The 21,333-nt window shown below is 36.0% G+C and overlaps 1 protein-coding gene across 2 annotated transcripts; it reads right to left on the bottom strand.

Annotated features, from left to right (window-relative positions):
- Positions 1 to 6,609: 6,609 nt before the first annotated feature.
- Positions 6,610 to 21,332, bottom strand: NOXY38 (tetratricopeptide repeat (TPR)-containing protein). 2 transcript variants are annotated; one of them, XM_085751281.1, is made up of 29 exons: positions 21,192 to 21,332; positions 20,357 to 20,618; positions 19,538 to 19,599; positions 19,120 to 19,309; positions 18,884 to 19,024; positions 18,614 to 18,773; positions 18,332 to 18,525; positions 18,132 to 18,233; positions 17,081 to 17,216; positions 16,832 to 16,960; positions 16,077 to 16,422; positions 15,565 to 15,669; positions 15,206 to 15,324; positions 14,477 to 14,585; positions 14,296 to 14,394; positions 13,781 to 13,915; positions 13,490 to 13,660; positions 13,248 to 13,334; positions 12,514 to 12,648; positions 12,166 to 12,321; positions 11,534 to 11,602; positions 10,817 to 10,975; positions 9,939 to 9,995; positions 9,820 to 9,860; positions 9,441 to 9,560; positions 8,458 to 8,767; positions 8,269 to 8,376; positions 7,672 to 7,746; positions 6,610 to 7,503 (listed from the first exon to the last, which is right to left on the bottom strand). In XM_085751281.1, the coding sequence occupies exons 2-29, from the start codon at positions 20,607 to 20,609 to the stop codon at positions 7,024 to 7,026; spliced, it is 4,248 nt and encodes a 1,415-aa protein (XP_085607407.1). In that variant the 5' UTR covers positions 20,610 to 20,618; positions 21,192 to 21,332; the 3' UTR covers positions 6,610 to 7,023. The 2 variants fall into 2 exon arrangements, with proteins under 2 accessions (XP_085607407.1, XP_085607408.1); XM_085751282.1 differs by having other exon boundaries at positions 18,614 to 18,770.
- Position 21,333: the final 1 nt, after the last annotated feature.

The raw sequence follows: 21,333 nt of genomic DNA, 5'->3' as shown, positions 1-21,333 counted from the left end.
AAATGCACTCTTGACATCCATCTGATATAAAATTATGCCATGATCAACTGCATAAGACAGAAGTAACCTGATTGCTTCCAATCTTGCAACTGGAGCAAATGTTTCAGTGTAATCAATGCCTTCTTGTTGACTATACCCTTGTGCAACAAGTTTGGCTTTGTTTCTTGTTTCTTCTCCTTGCTCATTCAACTTGTTTCTGAATACCCATTTTGTTCCAATAATGTTCTTGTGCTGAGGTTTGGGTACCAGATCCCACACATCATTTCATTGAAATTGATTCAACTCTTCTTGCATAGCTAAGATCCATCCATCATCTGAAAGTGCTTCATCAATTGTTGTAGGTTCAATCATTGAGATCTGTCAAATCATTGATTCTTCTTGTCTGAAGTATGATCTTGTTCTTCTTGGACTATCTTTGTTTCCAATGATTAATTCCTCAGGATGTGAAGACTTGTGCTTGAATGTGTTTCTGGGAGGATCTGCTTGATGTGAGCCATCTTGTGCTTCATCAGAAGCAATTTCATCTAGCGCTTCTGATGTGGGTTCAGCTTCTGGACTTTCTTCAGATTCAGCTATCTGATCAGGTTCTGGAGTAGCTTCAGGAACCTGTATCTCTGAAAAACTTTGACCTTGCTTTGAAGTTTTATCTTCAAGCTCTTTGTCATCAAATTTAACGTGCATAGATTCTTCAACACAGAGTGTCTCTGAATTATACACTTTGTATGCCTTTAACCTTTCAGAGTAACCTAGGAAGATTCCTCTTTGGACCTTGGCATCAAATTTCTTTAGGTAGAGCTTGTTATTCAGAATGTAACATGTACATCCAAATTGATGACAGTAAGAGATATTGGGTTTCCTTCATTTAAAGAGTTCATATGCTGTTTTCTCCAAAATAGGTCTAATATAGATCCTGTTTTGGACATAACATGATGTATTCACTGCTTCTGCCCAAAAATGTTTTGGTAAATTATTTTCATGGATCATGGTTCTGGCCATTTCTTGTAAAGTTCTATTCTTTCTCTCTACAACCCCATTTTGTTGTGGAGTTCTAGGAGAAGAGAATTCATGGACAATTCCATGTTTTTCACAAAAAGCTTCAAATGGCTCATTTTCAAATTCTCCACCATGATCACTTCTGACTTTCAAAATCTTTGATTCTTTTTCAGATTGAATTTGAGTGCAGAAACTACTGAATACATCACAAGCAGCATCTTTACTCTTTATGAATTTCACCCACGTCCATCTTCTATAATCATCAACAATGACTAATCCATATTTACTTCCATATAAGGATGCAGTACTAACTGGTCCAAATAAATCAATATGGAGTAGTTCTAAGGGTCTGGAGGTTGAAACAATGTCTTTGGTTTTAAAAGATGATTTTACAATTTTCCCTCTCTGACATGCACCACAGAGTGCATCTGAATGATAGTCAATGTCTGGTAGCCCATTGACAAGTTGTAACTTACTAAGCTTAGAGATTAATCTCCAGTTAGCATGTCCCAACCTTCTGTGCCACATCCATTTCTTATCATTCACTGATAGAAGGCAAATCACCTTCTGATCAGCCAGTTCAGAAAAATTGATTTTGTAGACATTATCAACTCTTTTTCCCTTGAACACAATGGATTTGTCTTCCTTGTTGATTACAGTACAGTTGGTTTTCTCAAAAAGCACATCATAACCATTATCACAAAATTGACTAATGCTCAAAAGGTTATGTTCAAGACCATCTACCAACCATACATTATTAATTGAGGTAGAGGAATTACCAATAGTTCATGTACCTATGATCTTGCCAGTTTGGTTGCCTCCAAATTTCACACTTCCTCCTTCCTTCATTGTTAGGCTGAGGAAGCTGGACTTTTCTCCTGTCATGTGTCTTGAGCAACCGCTGTCTAGGTACCATGATTTTTGCTTTGGTGCTGCTCTTAGACATACCTGCATCATTGACATTTTCAGATTTAGGTACCCATTGTCCTATGGGTCCTGAAAGGTTAGTACTTGAGGTTTTACTCTTCACTTCCTGTACCTTGTGCTGTGAGTTGGATTGCTTCTGATTAACCATCACCTTAGGTTTTGGTACTTCAGAATCAGTAATTGTCTTCTTCTGAAACTTAGACTTCAGAACCTTAGATTTTGGTTTCACCAGACTCTGAGGAACAGGTTCTGATCTTTTCAGGATCCTGATCTTTGAAGTCTTGGATTCAGATTTGATCATAGCCTTTGGCTTAGAGTTCTTTGGCTTTGAAGTAATCTTAGCCTTAGAGCCAGACGCTTCAGGTTCTGATTAAACAACAGTTTCCAACTCAGCACCTTCAGGTACAAAGAAGGTTTTCAGACCTTCCTTGATGCATTCACAACAAGATTTAATATTGGTTTTCTCAAGTTTAACTTCTGGAAAACCAATTCCTCTGCCATTGTTCTTGTAAATGCTATAAATCATAGAAGCCACTCTGCTTCTGTCAATGCCAGATATGATAAAATCTTCAAGAGCAATTTCATGGTTGCTTAAAGGTTTTTCATTACACTTTTCTTGTAGCTTCTGACATAAGAACCTGAGCTGATCTTCATAAGTTTTACACATGAAGTGAAAGCCCCTAAGTCCTTGTTCAGAAGCTTTCAGATCCAATAGAGTTGATTTTTGCTGTTTTACCAAATCAGCATATTTTTCTTTTAAATCCTTCAACTCATTGGTTCTTACTTCAAAATGTGTAAGAAGTTCTTTAAGTGACTCAACAAGTTCATCTCTGGGAATCTTAGAATATACCTCATTTTCATCTTCAGAATCTGATTCTGATCCAGCTTCTGAAGTTGTTGTGGCAACTAACCCAACTGATACCTTTGCATCTTCATCAGCTTCCTCTTTATCAGATCCAGATTCACTTCCCAAATCATCCCAGGTTTCCATTAAACTCTGCTTGATCTGCTTCTTGAATTTGCTTGGTTTGAACGTTGACTTCTTTGACTTGTCCTTTGACTTCTCCTTCTGAAGATCAGGGCATTCAGCAATAAAGTGTCAAGGCTTCTTACAGTTGAAGCATCCCTTCTGATCTTCTTTCCTTGAGCTTCTGGAGTTACTCCTTCTTGCTAGAAACTTTCTGTTCTTCTTGGCCAGATACTGAAGTCTGTTGGAGAGCATGGCCATTTCAGCAGCATCTGGTTCAGAATCTGAACTTGATTGTTCTTCCTCTTCAGATTCAACCACTTTGAGAGCTTTTGTATGTGTGTGTGTGTGTGAGAGAGAGAGAGAGAGATGAGACGGGGGCGAGGGTGGGTATGTTAAAACCCGCCCCCGCCCCGTTGCCAAGTTTATTTGTATGTGTGTGTGTGTGTGTGAGAGAGAGAGAGAGAGAGAGAGAGAGAGAGAGAGAGAGAGAGAGAGAGATGAGAACAAAAGGACAAGGGGGACAAAATCTAAAACATTCACAAACGATAAAAGCTTCCAAGAAAGAAAAAGAAAGCAAGCTAACATAAAAGGAACAACAGAAGAAACATAACCAAAGAGACAAGGCGAAGCAATCTAGATGCTTGCCCATAGAACGGATAAAATGAACTAGAAAACTCTTTTGCTTCTTGCTTTTATTGGCACTACCTCAATGAAAGGCTCTTCCATAATAGCATAACGATTGTTTAAATAATTTTAGTTGCCGCTCTCTCTTCCTCGTCGGTATAAACATGAGGCGCACTAGCACCGACGTCTTTGCCCTTCCAATATGACTGCATAGTCTCCAAGTAATGAGCGACGTTGAAATTTAAGTCATCTTCTCATATATAATCCAAATTTGTCACTGCATCACTCCAAGGGCCACTGATACGCATGTCAGGAAATTTGTTACTTTGATGATCTTCCACTTATTTCTTAGCCAGAGCTAAGTTCTCTTCCACCTGCATTAGTTTCTCATGAAGTGCACTAACAACGATAGCAGATATATCTATCTCTTGAGTATAGATATCTTCTACATGATCAGTAACTGCCCTGTCCCTGGACCTTATTATATCAGTAAGACTATGATGCTCTTTCATAACAATTTTACTTGCCGCGAAGTTTGGAATTTAACCTGAAGGTGTGACCTCAACAACTTTCTCAGCTTCAACATTTGATGCAGTAGGCTTAGCCACATATTGTTTGTGCACAGTTACTAAACTTGTAGAAGTTTTTGGAATCTGATACTTGCCATTTTTAATAGTATGCCCGATTATCTAACATGAGTAGGAAAATGGGAGAAGCTTCGCATACTCAACATCGACATAAAAGTCAGTGTCATCCTTTTCAACAAGCATTCATTCATGCAAAATAGAATTCAAATCAACCTCTACTAGTACCCTTGCGAAGTGACTGAAAGTCATTTTCTTAGTGGCCTCATCAAGAGTCAAAAGAGTGTCTAACGCCCCTGCAATTTTGAACAAAGTTGTGGACCGCCAGTACTCACGGGAAAGACCATGAGTGCAGATCCATGTTAGAGTGTTGGCTTGATGCACAGTGTGAGGATTAAAATCAGTAGTCCATGAAAAAGTTCACAACAAACCCGGTGCAAGATCCAAGATCATATGGATCTTACAGCACTTAAACCATCCAAGGATAAAAATATAAATTCAAAGTAGCCTTTACCTAGAGACACCATGGACCAAGGAGCATTTGTTTTCCAAAATTTTGAAATCTTTGAAATAATGAACCTTTGGTGAAGTACCATTTGACAGTCTAGAATCTCGGCCATATATGCATTCTCAGAAATTTTGATTGAGATTTAATCTCCCTTAAAACACGGCTTTGGAAGTTGAGACGCTGGAATATTGCACGAGTTAGGTAAGGCTTGTGAAATTGATTTTGTAATTGTTGCGGGGCCAATTGACGAGAGGAGGGATTTGCCATGATAAGCCAAAATAGACCCACAAACCACTCTCAACAAAAAAAAATATGAAGGAAAACAAAACCCAGATCACATGCAAACAGCAACCAAGTCACAGTCTGCAAAACACAGTCTATAAATCAAACGCATACCAAGCCCAAGACGCCAGCAAACACTGAACCAACAGCAGTAAATCATTTTGATACTAGTGACCAGAAAATGAATCGAGATATGATCCAGATATCGAACCCAAATCGTTGAGGGAATCGAAAGTGTGTGAATCAGTTAGAGAAGGCAGCTGGACAGAGACGGTCGTATATCCGACGGCATAACTAAAACTCCAATCGGGTTGTTCCGTGTTGATCTCCCGGAGTCCTCTTTCACAATAGCACTTGGAATCAGCAACTATTCAGAAGAGAAAAGAGCTAAATTCATTGCACGAAGGAGTTCTTCTACTCTTCAGAGACAAAAACACATAGTGCTGAAACCATTATAAGCAAGTGTTTTGTCCATAATTTCAAAATCTATTGTAAGGCAGACACTTGCAATCTTACACTTATAATGGTTTCAGCATTATGTGTTTTTGTCTCTGAAGAGTAGAAGAACTCCTTCGTACCATTGAAATTTTTTTTTGGCGTAATCAGTGTCTGTAAAACTGTGTCACAGTTACCTGTGTATGACTTGTATTTATACCCAACAAAATTTTCTTCACAAACCCCACGTACAGGAGGTCGTTTTTTTAGAAGGCTTGATGAGAACCTGATCTCCAGCTAAAAGTAAAACAAATATCAGGCTTGGAAGGATACTCCAGAAGATGGGAAGTTGTGTGTGTGTGTGTGTGTGTGTGTGTGTGTAGACATGACAACACAACCCGTACCCACCAGGTCCCACCCGTCCCCGCCTCGATTTTGACGGGGAAAAGCCTAATTAACTGGGTCCGGCTGCGGGTGTTGGAAAACCCGGAGTTTTAATACGGGGCCGGGGGATACTCACCCCCACCCCCGCCCCGCACCCGTATATGCGAATTTACCTTATTATCTTTATTTTACTTAAATTAGCAGGTGTATATAAATATAACGTGAACAATAATTTGTTTTTGGTATTGGTTCTTATTATTTGTTTTCATTTTAACATAATTATTTTTTAAAATAGCTGAATAACTTACGTTTGACATTGTTGCAGAAGAGAAAAGAGCTAAATTCTTTATTGAGACCAATTTGCATCGGATAACATATCTGTTTTCGTTTTTATTTTATTATAAATGATATATATTTGATGCCTATATTTAGTTTGTGATAATTCTATGTCTAATTTTTCTCATTGCAACAAAAAATATCGTGAAAATGAAATAAACGACCCCAACTATATAGAGATTTTTATTTTTTTACAAACTAATTGAAAATTGAAAGTGATATTTATCAGTTTAATTTCTATTTTATTTAAGCATTCAAAAAAAATATATCTAAAATTAAAATATCTATATTTCAGAGATTAAATTTCAATCCTTCAAAAAAAGTTCAAAAAGTAAACATATATAAATATGAATTTTATGAAGCTAAAGAAAAATAGGAAAAATTTGAAAGAGGGGTTTTTTTTTTTTTTTGGGATTGAAAGAGGTGTTTTTAATAGCAATAAACATTGTTAGGTCTCAAAACTAATAAAACAAAAATGCCATTCATGAAATATTTAAACTTTATTACATTTTAAGTTAACCTGAACCAATGAAGTGAGGTAGATTTGAATTATTAAACTAATACACTAAAAGAAAGCCAACAACAATTTATTAATCATAAGTTGGCGTAAAATATTCTACAAAATGCATTTTGCATTTAATTTGCCTCAATTCAATTGGCAATTAAACTTGTTAAAGATACAAGGGTTCATGTCAAAAATCAAAGTTTATTAACCCTGTATCCCAAAATATGTAATTTACTGAAACATTTATCAAAAGAAAAATATCAAATTATTGTACTCATCACAATCATTAGCACCTTAACCAGGCTGCCTAAATTCTACCAAAAACCTACAAGGAAAGAGCACAAAAAATGATTATTTTAACCGCTATTCAACACGCTCTTCGAAACCCGAGCATAGTACCTGATGAATCAAAGAATTCATGATCTCAAACAAATGTACCATTGCAGCAACCCACCAGAGCTTAATGTTCCAAATTTCAAGCCCCAGCCTTTGGTTTTGATTTTTGTTTCTTATTATCCAAAGATGACAACCCCTTGCCAAGTCCAACTGGGGCCGGTTCTTGCACAGGCGCGCTTTTCTCGGCATCAGTTGAATCACTTGACGGAGGGCCGTTTGCTTCGGATTGTGGTCCAGTTGCTTCCTTCTTTGCTACATCTTCATCCTTCAGTGCTCCATTTGCATTCCCATTGTCTGCAGCGACCGGAGTATTACCAGAATTTATGATATTCAAAAGCTGCGTAAGCGGTGGCGCAGCCTGTACAGGTCCACCATGGGGACGTACTTTGAGGCCCCTTGCTGCAGCCGTCTTCCTGGCTCGTGCAGCCCTTTCATCATATCCCCTTGCTCTGGGAAGAGCTTCACCCATCATAGCATTGAGGGATTTGTTGGCAGCTGCAACTGAACTTCCAGATCCCCCAGCAGCAGCTTGCAATGCATGTATCAAATCGGGACGTGCCTGCCATTATATACAATCTTGTCAGCAAAAATAAACTACACCATAGCAACAAAAAATAGTGTGAATCGGATATCAATCAGAAAGCTTCTATGATCACAACGGCATGGTAGACAAATAACGTCCAAGAAATCTACAAAGCATTGTACTAATCAAAATTGTTTACCATACCTTCAAGATATCATTTATAGCCTTCTGAGCTGAAGTTGGATTCATAGCTTGACCTTTTTGCTTCTGAGTATTCATCTGCAAAAAAAAAAAAAAACAAATAGTGAAATGTAAGAATATACACGAGATAATGCAAGATTTTACCTTCAAAGTCAATTTATAGTCCCGGAAATGTTACAAAAAAAAAAAAAAAGAAAAAAGAAAAAAAACAGTCAGGCAAATCCCAAACCACCTTAGAGCTAAGCTAACTCCTCTGCTTTTGGATCAATTGTGCTTCCAGCCATCTACTACCACCAATTATCTCAAGATTTGATTTAATTGCCACTTCCTATAATCTATCACTCCGACACCCAAACCTAGAGCCGACTCCTAACCCTCTGAATTAATTCCCCACCTTCCATCTACCACTACCACTATTGATCTCAAATAATGTACTCCCATGTTTTAGAAAAATCATTCACCCACTCCTCTCACAAAAAAATGCACGTATGTATGCAGAAACACTCCATCTCTCTTACTTCTTCCCCCAATTACTGTAATTTTTTTCCCACTAGTGAAGTACTGTAAATAAATTGATGGATTCCATTTGGTAATATATACCTGTGCCTCACGCATCTTAAATGTGTTCATCCAGTTCTGCGAGTCCCGTGTCCTTGAATCATCTTCACCAAGTTGTTTGACAAGTATATCATATGTTTTCTTCTCATGCTGTCAAACCAAATGTCAAAATCAGTCAACCAGACACTGACCACTGTGACTACAAGAAAACAATCATTCCACTACATATACCTGGTGAGAGAGCTTGAAAGTACCCATACAATTAAATGCAATGGCAAGAGCATGATAACAAACAGCAGTTTGAATATGTTCCTCGCCAAGAAGCCTTTCGTTTTTCTTTAAAGCTTCTTGCAGATAACGAAGAGCTGTGTTCATCTTTCCTATATCTTGATACATCATTGCAACATTTATGAAAGTTGCTGCAACATCAGGATGATCTGGACCTGATGACAAACTTAACAAGAGCAAAGCACGGGACATGTGGCGAAGGGCAAGTTCTGTCTGGTTGAGTCCATGGTAGAACAGAGCCATATTTCCATAGCTGCACAAGCAATAATATGGATCAGAAAATGTTCAAGACCAAATATCTTGAAAATTAGAGTAGTCCTTGAACCAATTATGAGAGGATCCAGATTCAGAGTTCTAACTGAGTAGAACCAGGTTTTGTAAACACATGTACATTTATGAATATAGATATATCAAAAAATATGTAAAACAATATATGTGAACCAAGTCTGTATATGTATATTATGGACAAAAGCTGAAAAGTGTAACATAATCAAATTTCTATTAGACATATAATCTGCCAACACTTCTTTCAAACACTAACCACAAAATGATCAAACAACCAACAGTATTTGAAAATTGAAAAGTTAACATGTACAAAAATTCATCAATCAGAAAAAGAAAAAGAAAAAGCCAAAAAGAAGTCAAAATATGATCCCAAAGTAAGAGCTGGACCAGAATTGATGGTTGACAGTGACTCTGACTTTTCATCTTTTTCCAGTTTTCGAGGTCTGACCAACCCAATCAAGTTTTTGAAATCATAAACACATCTCAATTTCCCAATTTTGTTTTGCTCTAGCCAGAGTAACATACTAATTTGACTTGACATAATTATGACAAATACAACGATATGCAAAAAGAAAAAAGAAAGTAGAATGTACAATCCCAAAAAGAAAGTAGATCAAAAAGATAAATAGAATAGACGATACCTGTGAGCGGTGTCAGGATGATCTAGACCAAGACAACGTTCATTTATAATTAGCTCCTTATGTTGTTGCATAATAGCGCCAGCCATATCTCCAGCATGATACAAAACCATTGCAAGATACCTGAAAGTCAATCATTTCTATTGAGATCAAATGCACAATACACAAACGAACCAACTTAATAGCAATGGACACAAACATTGGCCATGAAACTCATAAAGGTAAGCAACTGAAAATCACAAACGAGAGCTAAGTGGCATTCACTGTCCCTAGGTCTAAACCAGTATGGTAAGCAGAATTGCAGATGATGGAGAAACTGTGATTGAACTAGAAAAACATTGAATATCATATGACAACATGATAGAAATAAGTGTTGACATACCGACAGCAGTTAGCAACCTCCCGATGCATGGGGCCAGTAACCTGCAGGTTATTTAACAATTATTATTTTATGCTCAAGCAACTCATCTATGAGAAAAACAAAATTACTGAATTTCATGCCTGTTGTAAAATAGAAAATGCCTCCGAAAATAAAGTGTAGGCTTCACTGAGCATGCCCTGCATCAAACAAAACTTACACATTAGTGTGTTCTATCAGTAAAAACATGCACACACAAAAGTCATTTACCAAATGTCCATAATTTGTAAATTTATGTTATACTGCCTCTGATCCTATTTACAAGAGACATTTGGGTCAACAAAAGTTGATGTATCTGGTTCAAAATTTGGACCAAATACGTCAGCTTTTGCTGACCCAAATGTCTCTTATAAATAGGACTGGAGAAAGTAGTATAAACACATTCTTAAGTGTCATCTTAGGAAGCATAATTCAGTTCACAAGGGCTGCAAGATAGCCTGGTAGTACTGAAATTCTCTCCACGGTGCAGAAAATAGTGCAAAACATACTAAAACCGCTTTAACGGTACATATACGTATCACTCCATTTTCATACATTGGCAAAGAATTATGTACTGGTAACTGACTGTGAGATGCTAAAACCTACCCAAACCACCCACTACTAGTAGTCCACTTCTTTTGACTTATAATGTACTCCCTCTGTTTCACAATGAATGTCATTTTCACTTCTCAATGTAGAGTTAATTATTTATTTTCAATTATGCCCTCTAATTATTACTTATGTGCACTACTCTCAAAGGATTATATTTATATTCCACTTTGCATTTATTACGGTGAAAAACACAACAGTTAATAAGAAGTTTAGTTTAGTAAATGTGTAATGTCTCATGACAACTTTACTGTCCTAATTTGTGTGTAAAAACCTTAAACGACACTCATTTCCAAATGGAGGGAGTATTAATTATACCATTTTCAGTAATAAAAAATATAAAAAAGAGAAAAATATGAAGAATGGTAAAAACCTCAGCCAATTGAAGTTTTCCAGTTTCCACAAGTTCCTTGGCTTCAGAACATGAAGGAACTGAATGCTTGACCACGGGACGAAGATCAAATACATCTGAAGTTTGGAATGGAGTTGGAGAACTAAGATCATATTTCCGTGCTGCTATGGTTAGACCAGCCTGTAAAACATAAAATGTCAAGGTATGTCACTAACACTAGTTTAAAAGCAATACAATTGAAAGCACCAGTGGCAAAATGGTAAAAGGCACTGTTAAAAGTTTACAACCTACATTGTAATTTAACTAAATTTTAAAAAAATACTTGCTGAGACCAGGTATTTTAACTAAATTTTAAAAAAATACTTGCTGAGACCAGGTATAAAATGTATTCCATGACAGAGTAACGTCAGAAAGATCAAAATACTTGCAGTATTGTAAATTTTAAAAAATAAATACCATTTTCGTAACATAATAAAATGGAAAGAACAGTTTTAACACATTCAATCTTTTCAGAAATGAATTAAGAAATAAGGTTAACATGGAAAGTGTTTTACATGATCTAAAAGATCAATTAAATAAACTGAGAACAAATATTAAGAAAGAACTTTTCAACACCATTTTGCTATTGGAATTATTGAAATACTATGGAAGTCTTACCATGATAACTCTTAAAACTATTTACCCCAAACAAATTCAAATATGAATTGACTAAACTGCAAATGATCATGATGTACATACCTTCAGACATAGATTACGAAGAACAGAAATCTTCTTAACACGCGACCTTGCATCCTCTGGCAACTCAAACTGCAACAGATTGACATGTACAAAAACAGAGTTACAGATTATACAAAATACAAACATAAAACGAGCATTGTTGTTTAATTTGTTTGTGCCTAAAACGAATTTAATTTAAGATTACATATATTAGATAGATAGCACTAAACAAATAATATAAATCTGGTGCAATTCCCAAAATGACAACTGCACAGCCAAGCCCCTCATTCAATTAAAATGGGTGAATAACAGTACGTAGATGCTAAATACTTCCAAACAAATTTAAGCGGACTATAAACACCTCAACTTGGTTTCTGATAATAAAAAAAAAAAAAAAAAAAAAAAAAAAACCTCTAACTAGGAGTGTGTAACTAACTGTATCAGTTCAAACAGTGAGTGTTGGTTATATAAAAGTAAGAATAGTAGAATGAGGATGAGAAAGGATCGACTTTTCCTGGTGGGATTTAGGGGAAGCTATCTTGAATAAAATATTGCAAAGTTGTTTTGTTCTATACAAGTCCTGGTCTCTGTGGGTTGGGTTCTATCAGTGTCCCTGTTAATATCATATACTCAACTTAAGCAATAGTTGGTACCTCGTATTTGACCATTGCAAATTCTTGAATCTCTGACCAAAGAGTGTCAGAGCTCATATTCATATATGAAGGTTGGGTCTTTCTTGAAGATGCCCTGCCATTCCATCGTACATGTCCCTTGGAACTCTTTCCTGGAGACCGATGTCCTGCATGATCCTGTACATTGAAGAGTAAAGATTACAAACGCAGTAATCACGGATTATAAAGTTTTACAGGAAAACAAAAGCTGGATATAGAACCTATGGGGAGAAGTTTACAGGTTAATTCACTGGATCACGGAAAACATGAACTAACAAATTAGGAAATATGAGTAGCAGTTATCTTCGTTTTCAACCATACTGGACATACCTTTTTAGTACTTCTGGACTCTGTGAGATTAGTAATTAATTTTCCACCAAAAGCTTGACAATTTCCAAATAGGCAGTTCAAGAAATGAGATATTGCTGGTGCAAGATCATGATCTTCTGTGTCTCTCAACAAGTCCTGCAAACAGCACATGATTTTCCACTCATCTCAGAAGATACATTTAAACAGTATTTAGGTGCTCATGCAAGCAGACTTATCAGAATGTTAATTTTGGAATATAGCTTATACTCAGCATAACACACCGTGTTAACATATCAAAAAGAGTACTTGAATAAATTGAATGACCTCATTGTGAATTTTAAAATGGATCTGTACAGCTATATATACAAGGGAGACATAATAGGAGTACCTCAAGATTAGGAACAAAATCAGTAACACCTAAACTATCTATAATAATAATAAAAAACTATTAAAAGCTAATAATATTTCCTGATCACAAAAGACATTTAGGATAATATTGGAGCTTCGCAAGTTATACAAATCAATAATTGAAAGGTTCATGATTAATAACTTAAAAACATCAAAAAATATATTTCCACGAAAATGAAGACATAGAATTCACATTCCTATTATAGAAGACTACTATGCAATTGATGATTCCCGTCATTATTCAGAGTGCTCAAGTTCCCACATGAATTAGAAGACCACAGAGAATTTTCAGATTTCAAATTAGCTAATGATAGAGGAAAATGAAATGCTTAAGATAGCTTTATCACCTTGATAACGTGCTTCGCTGATCTGACAACAATCTCATTATTACATAGATCCCACAGATGAGGTAGATGTTTAGTTCCCCCAGCCACCTTCACAAAAATACGAGCAAATCAGAAATAGTACAAGAAGTGTCTATCAAAAGACAAGTAAAGATATATCAAATAAAATGGCACGCAATTCACTTGACCGGCTATCAAAAGAAACTATTACTTACAGCAATTAAACCAAAAAATACAATGCTTACCTTGCCAATATAGCGAACATTAATTCCATGAGCATGGAGTGCTTCTGTTAATGTCTGGCCATCCATAGGTGAAACTTCTAGTGTGCATAGGTCTTGTACAAACTTCGGTAGTACAACATCAGTAAGATATTGACTAACTTTTCTCACATCTTCTTCATCAGCTGCTATTTCCTAGAGAATATGATCAGACAGAGCCGTGTAAGAATATCACAAAATACTGCAAGAGTTTTCATGATGTTTTCAAGCAGAAAATACGTAGTTAGAAGTAGGTAATATAGATTGAAAAAGAACCTCTAGACTCCCAGCGAGTTTGAATTCAGTGAAGACATTCGGATTGAAAACAATATCCTCCTTACAAACAGAAGCTTCGTTAGATGCAGATGCTTGTTCTTTGACATCCTCAGTTTTTTCTTCCTTTGTTAAATCCTGCAGAAATCAATCAACTAATCATATACCAAAATTACAATACTCTTACAAGATGGTTTTGGTTTCTCAACAAGACAACTAATCAAATCACAAAAGCACAAGCACTTTTTTCAGAGGCAACCGGAAAGAAATAATAATAAGATTAGATAGCCGTTATAAACAACAGCACAAAAAATTAATTATAAAAATGAAGAGCAAACAAGATTTCTTGAATCAATACTGCATTGTCCACACTTCAAGCTAAAAGTGATTTTGCTTCAGAGGATGTAATTGAGATGTAATACAAAAATACTTTCATGTATTTTCAATCAACAGCTAAAACTTTTGTGATAGTTGGATTATAACAAAACACACACACACACATATATGATTCTACTTACTGGCTTGTCTTCATCAGTGGCATTTTGAGACTCGGTGGAAATGTTTTGCGCCCCTTCAGAAGTTATGTCCTTGGGCTTTGATGCCTCAGCTGCTTGGACCTATTCCAACAAAGAGCCAGCTGCATAAATTTGATATACAAAGAAAATCCATGTATTATTCACACTATGGTGGAATACATACCTGGCAAAAGGCATTAATTAATTCGGGTCTCAAGATACAAAATCGAGAACCGGGTCCAGTATAGTTGGCATCCCGAGGTGTCACCCTCAACAAATCCAGAAGATAATGCCTGATCATTTTACAGAAAGAGTAGAGCATCAGTGCATAGCACAAGCACAATCATTTATTGATTAGGATAAAGCCCAATACGTAGGAAGGCCCAGAGAAAACACGGACAAAATTCCAAAATTCCAAATGCGAGATTAACTCAAGCATGGAGCAAAAACAGTGTTTTAAACAAAAATAGGGGGCATATGAGAGGGATATATATAAAGGTATTATGTTGCCTGCATAATGATGGTGTCAAAATCAATTTCACCGAGAGGTAGGTGGAGGATAGTCTGAAGTTTGTGAATATTTCGGCAATATACTTGGGCACGCAGTCACAGCTCTATGAGCTGAAGGATATTTTTATTTTGGGGTTTAGTTGGTTCAGGGGAAATAGAGGGGAGGATAATTAGTCCATGACTAACTTCAAATCTATTGCTGTTAATAACATATATTCGAAAACAAATAACATACAAAAAACAGCAAGAGTGGATTTAAAAATAATTAAATATATGACCAATTTTCAAATCAAAATCTTCGGTATAGTTGGATATTATACCTTTCCTACGATAGCCTCGCAAATCTACAGAGATGAGACCAATAAATAACACACTATAATTGTAACAAAACAAAAACAACTACCTGTCATCACCCCCAACAATCCCCTTGCATTCCACTGGTGCAGCTAATTTCAAAACATTTCCTGATCCATCAATGACTGAATGTTCCTTCAGATGAAGGCGTTTGGCAGCCTCTGACACCTATCACAATAAAAGCTTAGAAGAGATACAAAAAAAAAAAAAAATCTATCTGATAGAGAACACAGCTAAAAAGAATGCATAGTTAAAATATACAGATAATGCAATTATGCAACTTTAAACATACATATTTCCCTTTGCAGAAAAATTGGTTTACTATTTAATGTCACACAGTAAATACAACGGTTTCAAATCACTAACAGCGTCACAAATTACTAAATTAAACTTCTCCACCCTTCTTACCTTAGCATGAAAACCTTCATTCCAACTGATTTTCTTTCCATTGTCGACAGAGCCATACAAGAGAGAGTCTGACTTGTCCCCTTGGAGAATGCCCGGCAAAACACTCTGTAGCACAATATATAACTCAAAATCAAAACAGCATTTTGAATTGAGAACAAGAATTCATGGGTTACAAACAATGAATCAAAATTTCAAGTATAAGCTCCAACACATTACTCATGTTAAACAATTTAATATAAAACTTTTATTTTATAGGCTTAAACTTCCTTGATAGAAAAGTCAAGGTGGCAACTTGCAGTGACTGGAGACCAAATATTTGGCCATAGGCTATGTCATCTCATAAATCAACTATCCCAAAAAGGAACACATAATAATCACATATGTGCTTCTTAGACACAAGCGTGCAACAGTAGTAAACTATTTAATAAACTTGTGAACCGAATAATAAATGACCACCCTTTCATGCGAAAAGAGAAAGTTAGCTATAGGTGAATTCGAGCTTTATTACACACCTGAGCTACCACTCTGTGACCCCTGTAGTCAATTATTGCCATAGCAAGATTATAAAGTCCAGCGACATCAGCTTCCTGGTAAGCCTTGGTGCCCTTCAAATCATTGTTTGCTGAAGCATATGTGGCTTGCTCATTTTCAGCCAGCACTTCAGGAGAAATGTCTTGAGTAGTTTCTGTGTCGTCCAAACTTGAACCATCATCTTTCCTTCCATTGGGAACCTTATCAGAAGAGCTTAGCGAAATGCTTGTGCTGGATGTTTTTGAATTACCGTCCGCATGTTTCTTCGACAGCTTCTCAAGGTCAGCATCAATAGCAAAACTAAAGAAAATATTGTTGTGCACATACCTGTCATCAAAATTATAGTGATGAGTCAAAAAGCATTCCTAGTTCGAAGGAAAATTCAAGTGCGAAAGAAAAGGCAATATCACATACATAACACCAAGGCAAGAGTTTTGAAAACAACAATCTGAAAAGGATTTATAAACACAAAATGATATTACATCATGATGCCATGGTGTCGTTTGCCAAAACCATGTACCATTCTCTGGGAGCAGTCAAGTCATTAAGACATGGACTGCTTCTTTCACAAGGAAAAATGTAGGGCCAAATGATGAATATTTTCAATACCTCCCAATCCCAAAGAAGAAAAAAGTAATATTCAACTTCCACTGAAGATCAATCTTCAGTTTTCAAAATTTCAAAACACATTAACAAATTGCTTAATCGTTAATTAAAACAATTAAAGACAACTAACATGTGAAAGCATTCTGGGTCGGTTGGATTTATTGGAGGGATACAGCCACTGATCACTCCAATAGCACCATTAATGGCAGCATCAACAAAGTCTGATGTCACTTTATAAAGTGCCCTATCACGCAAAATCCTGCGATAAACAGATCACCCAAGAGATTATGAAGGGTACCAATGCATAACCATCAAATAAACTAAAGAACAAGCATACTTCTGAAATTATCAATCTATGAATGAGAGAAAATGAAGCTACCTCTCTTGGGGAGTTGTATGAGAAAATTCTCGACAGGATTGTAGCTCCTCATTCCAGTCTCTTTGCATGCCAATTGGCTCACTTCCATATAAAAGAGTCAAGGAATTCTCAGCCCTGGCAGCATCGCGTCTGTGTTCTGCCAACACACCAAACTATATTACAAAATATATCAAGACAACCTAAAGTTCAAATATAAAAAACCTGAAGGTTCTCATAATTTCAAGCTACTTTGGAGTTGACTTTCAAATCATATACAAGCTTATAGAACAACGATAACATACCAAACAACCAAATCTTTAGTCTTAAAAGACAAAATTTGGCTTTATGTGTTTCGTAAAAAAACCAAGTAGGCTATTTGTATCTAGATCCTTTCTAATAATTTAGGTTAGAGTTTTTCATGGTTTCCTCAAACATCGTAGGTTGGCATATCTATTGGTTTTCTTCTAAGGTACCATTGAACCTCTTCGGAACAATTATACCATCTTTCAGTCAATTGGTACTATTCAATTTCCGACTTTCTCTCTTAACACATTCATCCTTAATCTCCTCTTGTATGTTCACTCATTCATTGCAACATTTGCAACTCTACAGAATTCATATTATGCTCTTGTTAGCATTAATTATATCACACTAGGTAAAAGCAACAGCATTTTCTCAATCATCCTTCATCATCAATACAAATTTTCAGATCCATTCGAAAAAGCTACCGGATAGGATGAAATCTTAAAAAATTTATTCCATCTAGTTATAGACAAAAAAAAATTAGTTGAACTTGAAATTTATTCATCACATGATTATCAGGCCATAGCATCACATGCCTCAATTGGCTGAGTGGAAACTACTTATCAACTAAATCAAAACATTAGATGGGATAAAAGATATATTTTCCATTAAAAGTTGACCATTATAAATAACAAATAAGGAAAACATACAACCCAACACTGAAGGTAAAAAAAACAGCAATAGCATCCAAATCCTGGGGCAGAACTACTGTGAAATAAAAATTTTAACATGAACACTGATGACATAAACTGTTAGAGGCTGAGCTTACCAGGAATCGGGTGCAAGCCAAGCCAAGAATTAGGTGGCAGCAAAGACTGGACATTTTCAAAAGGATGGGCGGAAGCCCTGCCCTCCAATATTTCACGGAATGCTTCAAAATTGAACAATGCAAAATAAGTTCGGGTTGTCAAGATAAAATTTTGAGAGATTTATGTGTGAAACAATTACTCTACAAGCACACTTCGCTACCTTTTTTGAACCTGGGGCTAATCTTCTGCAAGAGAGCAACAAGAGTCGTTGCTTCAGAAGTAGCTTTACTTGGCTTTGGATCAAGGGTGTTTGCCGAGCTTGAGTTGACATAAAACAATTTTGTACTTCCGGTGATAGAATATTTATTTCCCTCAAGAGTTACCACATCCAAATAAATCAAATCTCCAACAAGCCTGCACACCAGAGAGCATCCTTAACAAATACATAAACTAAACACAGCCACGAAATGATATTAACTGGAGAGGATGTTTTTTAAGTTACCTTCGATAGCTTGGAGGAGGATTGAATGATGAAAACACTATGCTTTCTACACATTTAATATCCTTTAATGGGGACGACAATAAATTACCCAATGAACCAGAGATGTCCTCCATATAACCAAGCCCATCAAGCTCAGGAACCTCGGGTTTTGCGGCATCTACTGTTTTAGCAAATGCAGAAGCAGACTGGTAACTAAATATTTCAGAGAAAGTACATATAAGCAAATTAATATTGAGTATTTCAATTAAGGGTTGGAAAACTATTACATACCAGCTGCATTTGCAGCTTTATTTTGTGCTGCCTCATTCTGTAGAGCAAGTGAAGTTGAAAGTGAAGCATGGAGGTTGGAAAGGGAAAGCAATTCTCTTGTACGGTGAACATGAGCCCTTATAGATCTATCATCATAAAATGCTGCAAAGACAGTTTATAATACATCAATATTACATTGTAATTTGTAATACACTTACATCTAAATATCATCTTAGTGCAAGAGAAAAAATTCATACCAGGAACCATATCCAAGGAGCAACCGCCGGTAGTAATATCAGCTACCTCAGAAATTTCATTATAGTCTTCCATATGATGAGTGGATCCATCTTTTGTGTGTAGTAGTAAGTCATAGCATGTAATAAAACATGTCTCAGGAGCATCAAGAAGGAACTGCCTTATATCCATCACTGAGTCTCCTGGATTCAACTGTAAAACAACCAAAACAACTTAGAAAATGAATTCCATGATATATAATCAAATAGTAAATTTGATATGATGAATAGTTCAAAAGGTCAATGCAAAAATCAAACAGATTTTACAGCACTAAGAATGCATGTTAATATTTAGATGCTGAGTAAGATCATCTAAGAAACTCTTAAACACTTGGTTTCGTAATGTGAATCAATCAATAGCTTCATGATGAAGTCAGCTCACCTGAAGCTCAAGTTTATCCCCAGTTTGTGTTTTGACAGAAACAGGGTATAGTTGAAGATCACCTGCACCATCAAGATGGGAAAGATATTAAGTGAAAAGAAATCCTATCAAATCCATTACCAGAAAAAATGAAATAAATTTGACTAAGTTTTCATTAACAACCGCAATTGGAGAAAATAAATTATCGAAAAAACGTGCATAGTATAAAATATGAGAAAACCTCCACAATCACCTAAAGATGACATTGGCAAGGACGAATTTACCATTTAAAATTACATAGTTACAGTTGACATTTCCTTTCCCAAATAAAGACCAACCAGATTTACAAAAATGACCCAGGCAACGTGTGTTTAAAATTGATGGGATTCTAAATTTCAAACAGATTGATTTTTTTAGTTTGGAAACATCATTTTACGATTGACAATATTATGATAGTAATTACGTTGCGATTAGCGAAATCGAAGAAAATCGCATACTGATATAGCCAGAATTACAACCACGATGTGGTTGCGAAGACTTCTGAAACCAACTGCAGCCGCAATTGTCATCGCAGACCACGATTTAAAACCAATAAAGATACGCTTAAATAAGGTATGCATTTTTACGTTAATTTATTTCTATAAAAAATATGCAAATTAGTTGGTACCGATACTTTTTCTAGACATTCGGGTGTTTCCTAAATACAGTTTTTTTTTTTTTGTCGTTTGCACATCATGCATCAAAAGACATTTGGCGCGAAACCCCTTACTGCCAATATGCCACCGCAAACATTCAAACACTATTCATGCAAAACAAAATCAGTTCTCGAACCAGATTCACCTTGCTTGGGCTGATTCTCTTCATTCGCTGCTACATTCTTGTTCGCCTCGGAATTCACAATAGTTTCATCGCCTACTGCTGCAACTTCTGCTGCATCAGTGTTAGCAACTTCTGTAACAGATTCCACGTTATCATTAGCCGGAACATCAGCTTGGACAGCCGTTTCTACACCACCGGACACGGCAGCGGTGGCGACAGCAGCAGCAGTATTTGACCCTTTTCTGTTCCTCCCCTTGTTCGATTTCCCAGCCATTTTCTCCCTCTGCATAATCCAAACAACCATATCAATAAACACGCGCCAAAAAACACGCACCAACCATCTCAATAAAATACATAATGACCAGTACAAATATTTCGCAATAATTAAGAATAATTGCAAACCGTCGCACAAAAATCAAAATAAATAAATAAACAATAACATATAATCAACTTCAAACTCCATAAACCTAAACATGAACTCAACAAAACCATAGAACAAATAACATCATCATCAAATAATTAAATATGAAACCAATTCAAATACAAATACAAGGTCCATCTTAACCTTAAATTACCAAAAAGATTAAATTTTTAATCGGTTTTATCCACAATCAGAATCAAACAATTCATGGTCACTTAAAATCCAAACAAAAAATTAAAAATTCACACTTTTCAACAAAAAGTAGCTACATAATTTCAACAAACACTCAAAAGGGTCACTGAAAATGGTCACAAAAAAGGGTTGCCGTAATTTCCACAAAAACCCACATGAAAAATTCATCAAAAATTCAAAAAAATTATACCAAATTGTAGCTAAAAAATGAAGAGAATTAAGAAAGAAGAAGGTTTTGATTACCAGAGAGAATAGGAGATGAAGGAATGTAGTTAGAGAATATGGGATTTAGAGAAGAAAAAGCATAGAAAAGAGTGAAAGGGTTTTAGAAACGCTAAAGAGAGGTTTGCGAGAGAGAAAAGAAGTGGCTGTGAGAGGCGGCTTG

This window comes from Medicago sativa, chromosome 3 (assembly GCF_051527215.1).
Source record: "Medicago sativa cultivar Bolivia chromosome 3, Bolivia_mono, whole genome shotgun sequence".
Lineage (NCBI taxonomy): Eukaryota > Viridiplantae > Streptophyta > Magnoliopsida > Fabales > Fabaceae > Medicago > Medicago sativa.
The sequence above is the reverse complement of the archived record's forward strand: the minus strand, read 5'-3'. Positions and strand labels throughout refer to the sequence as shown.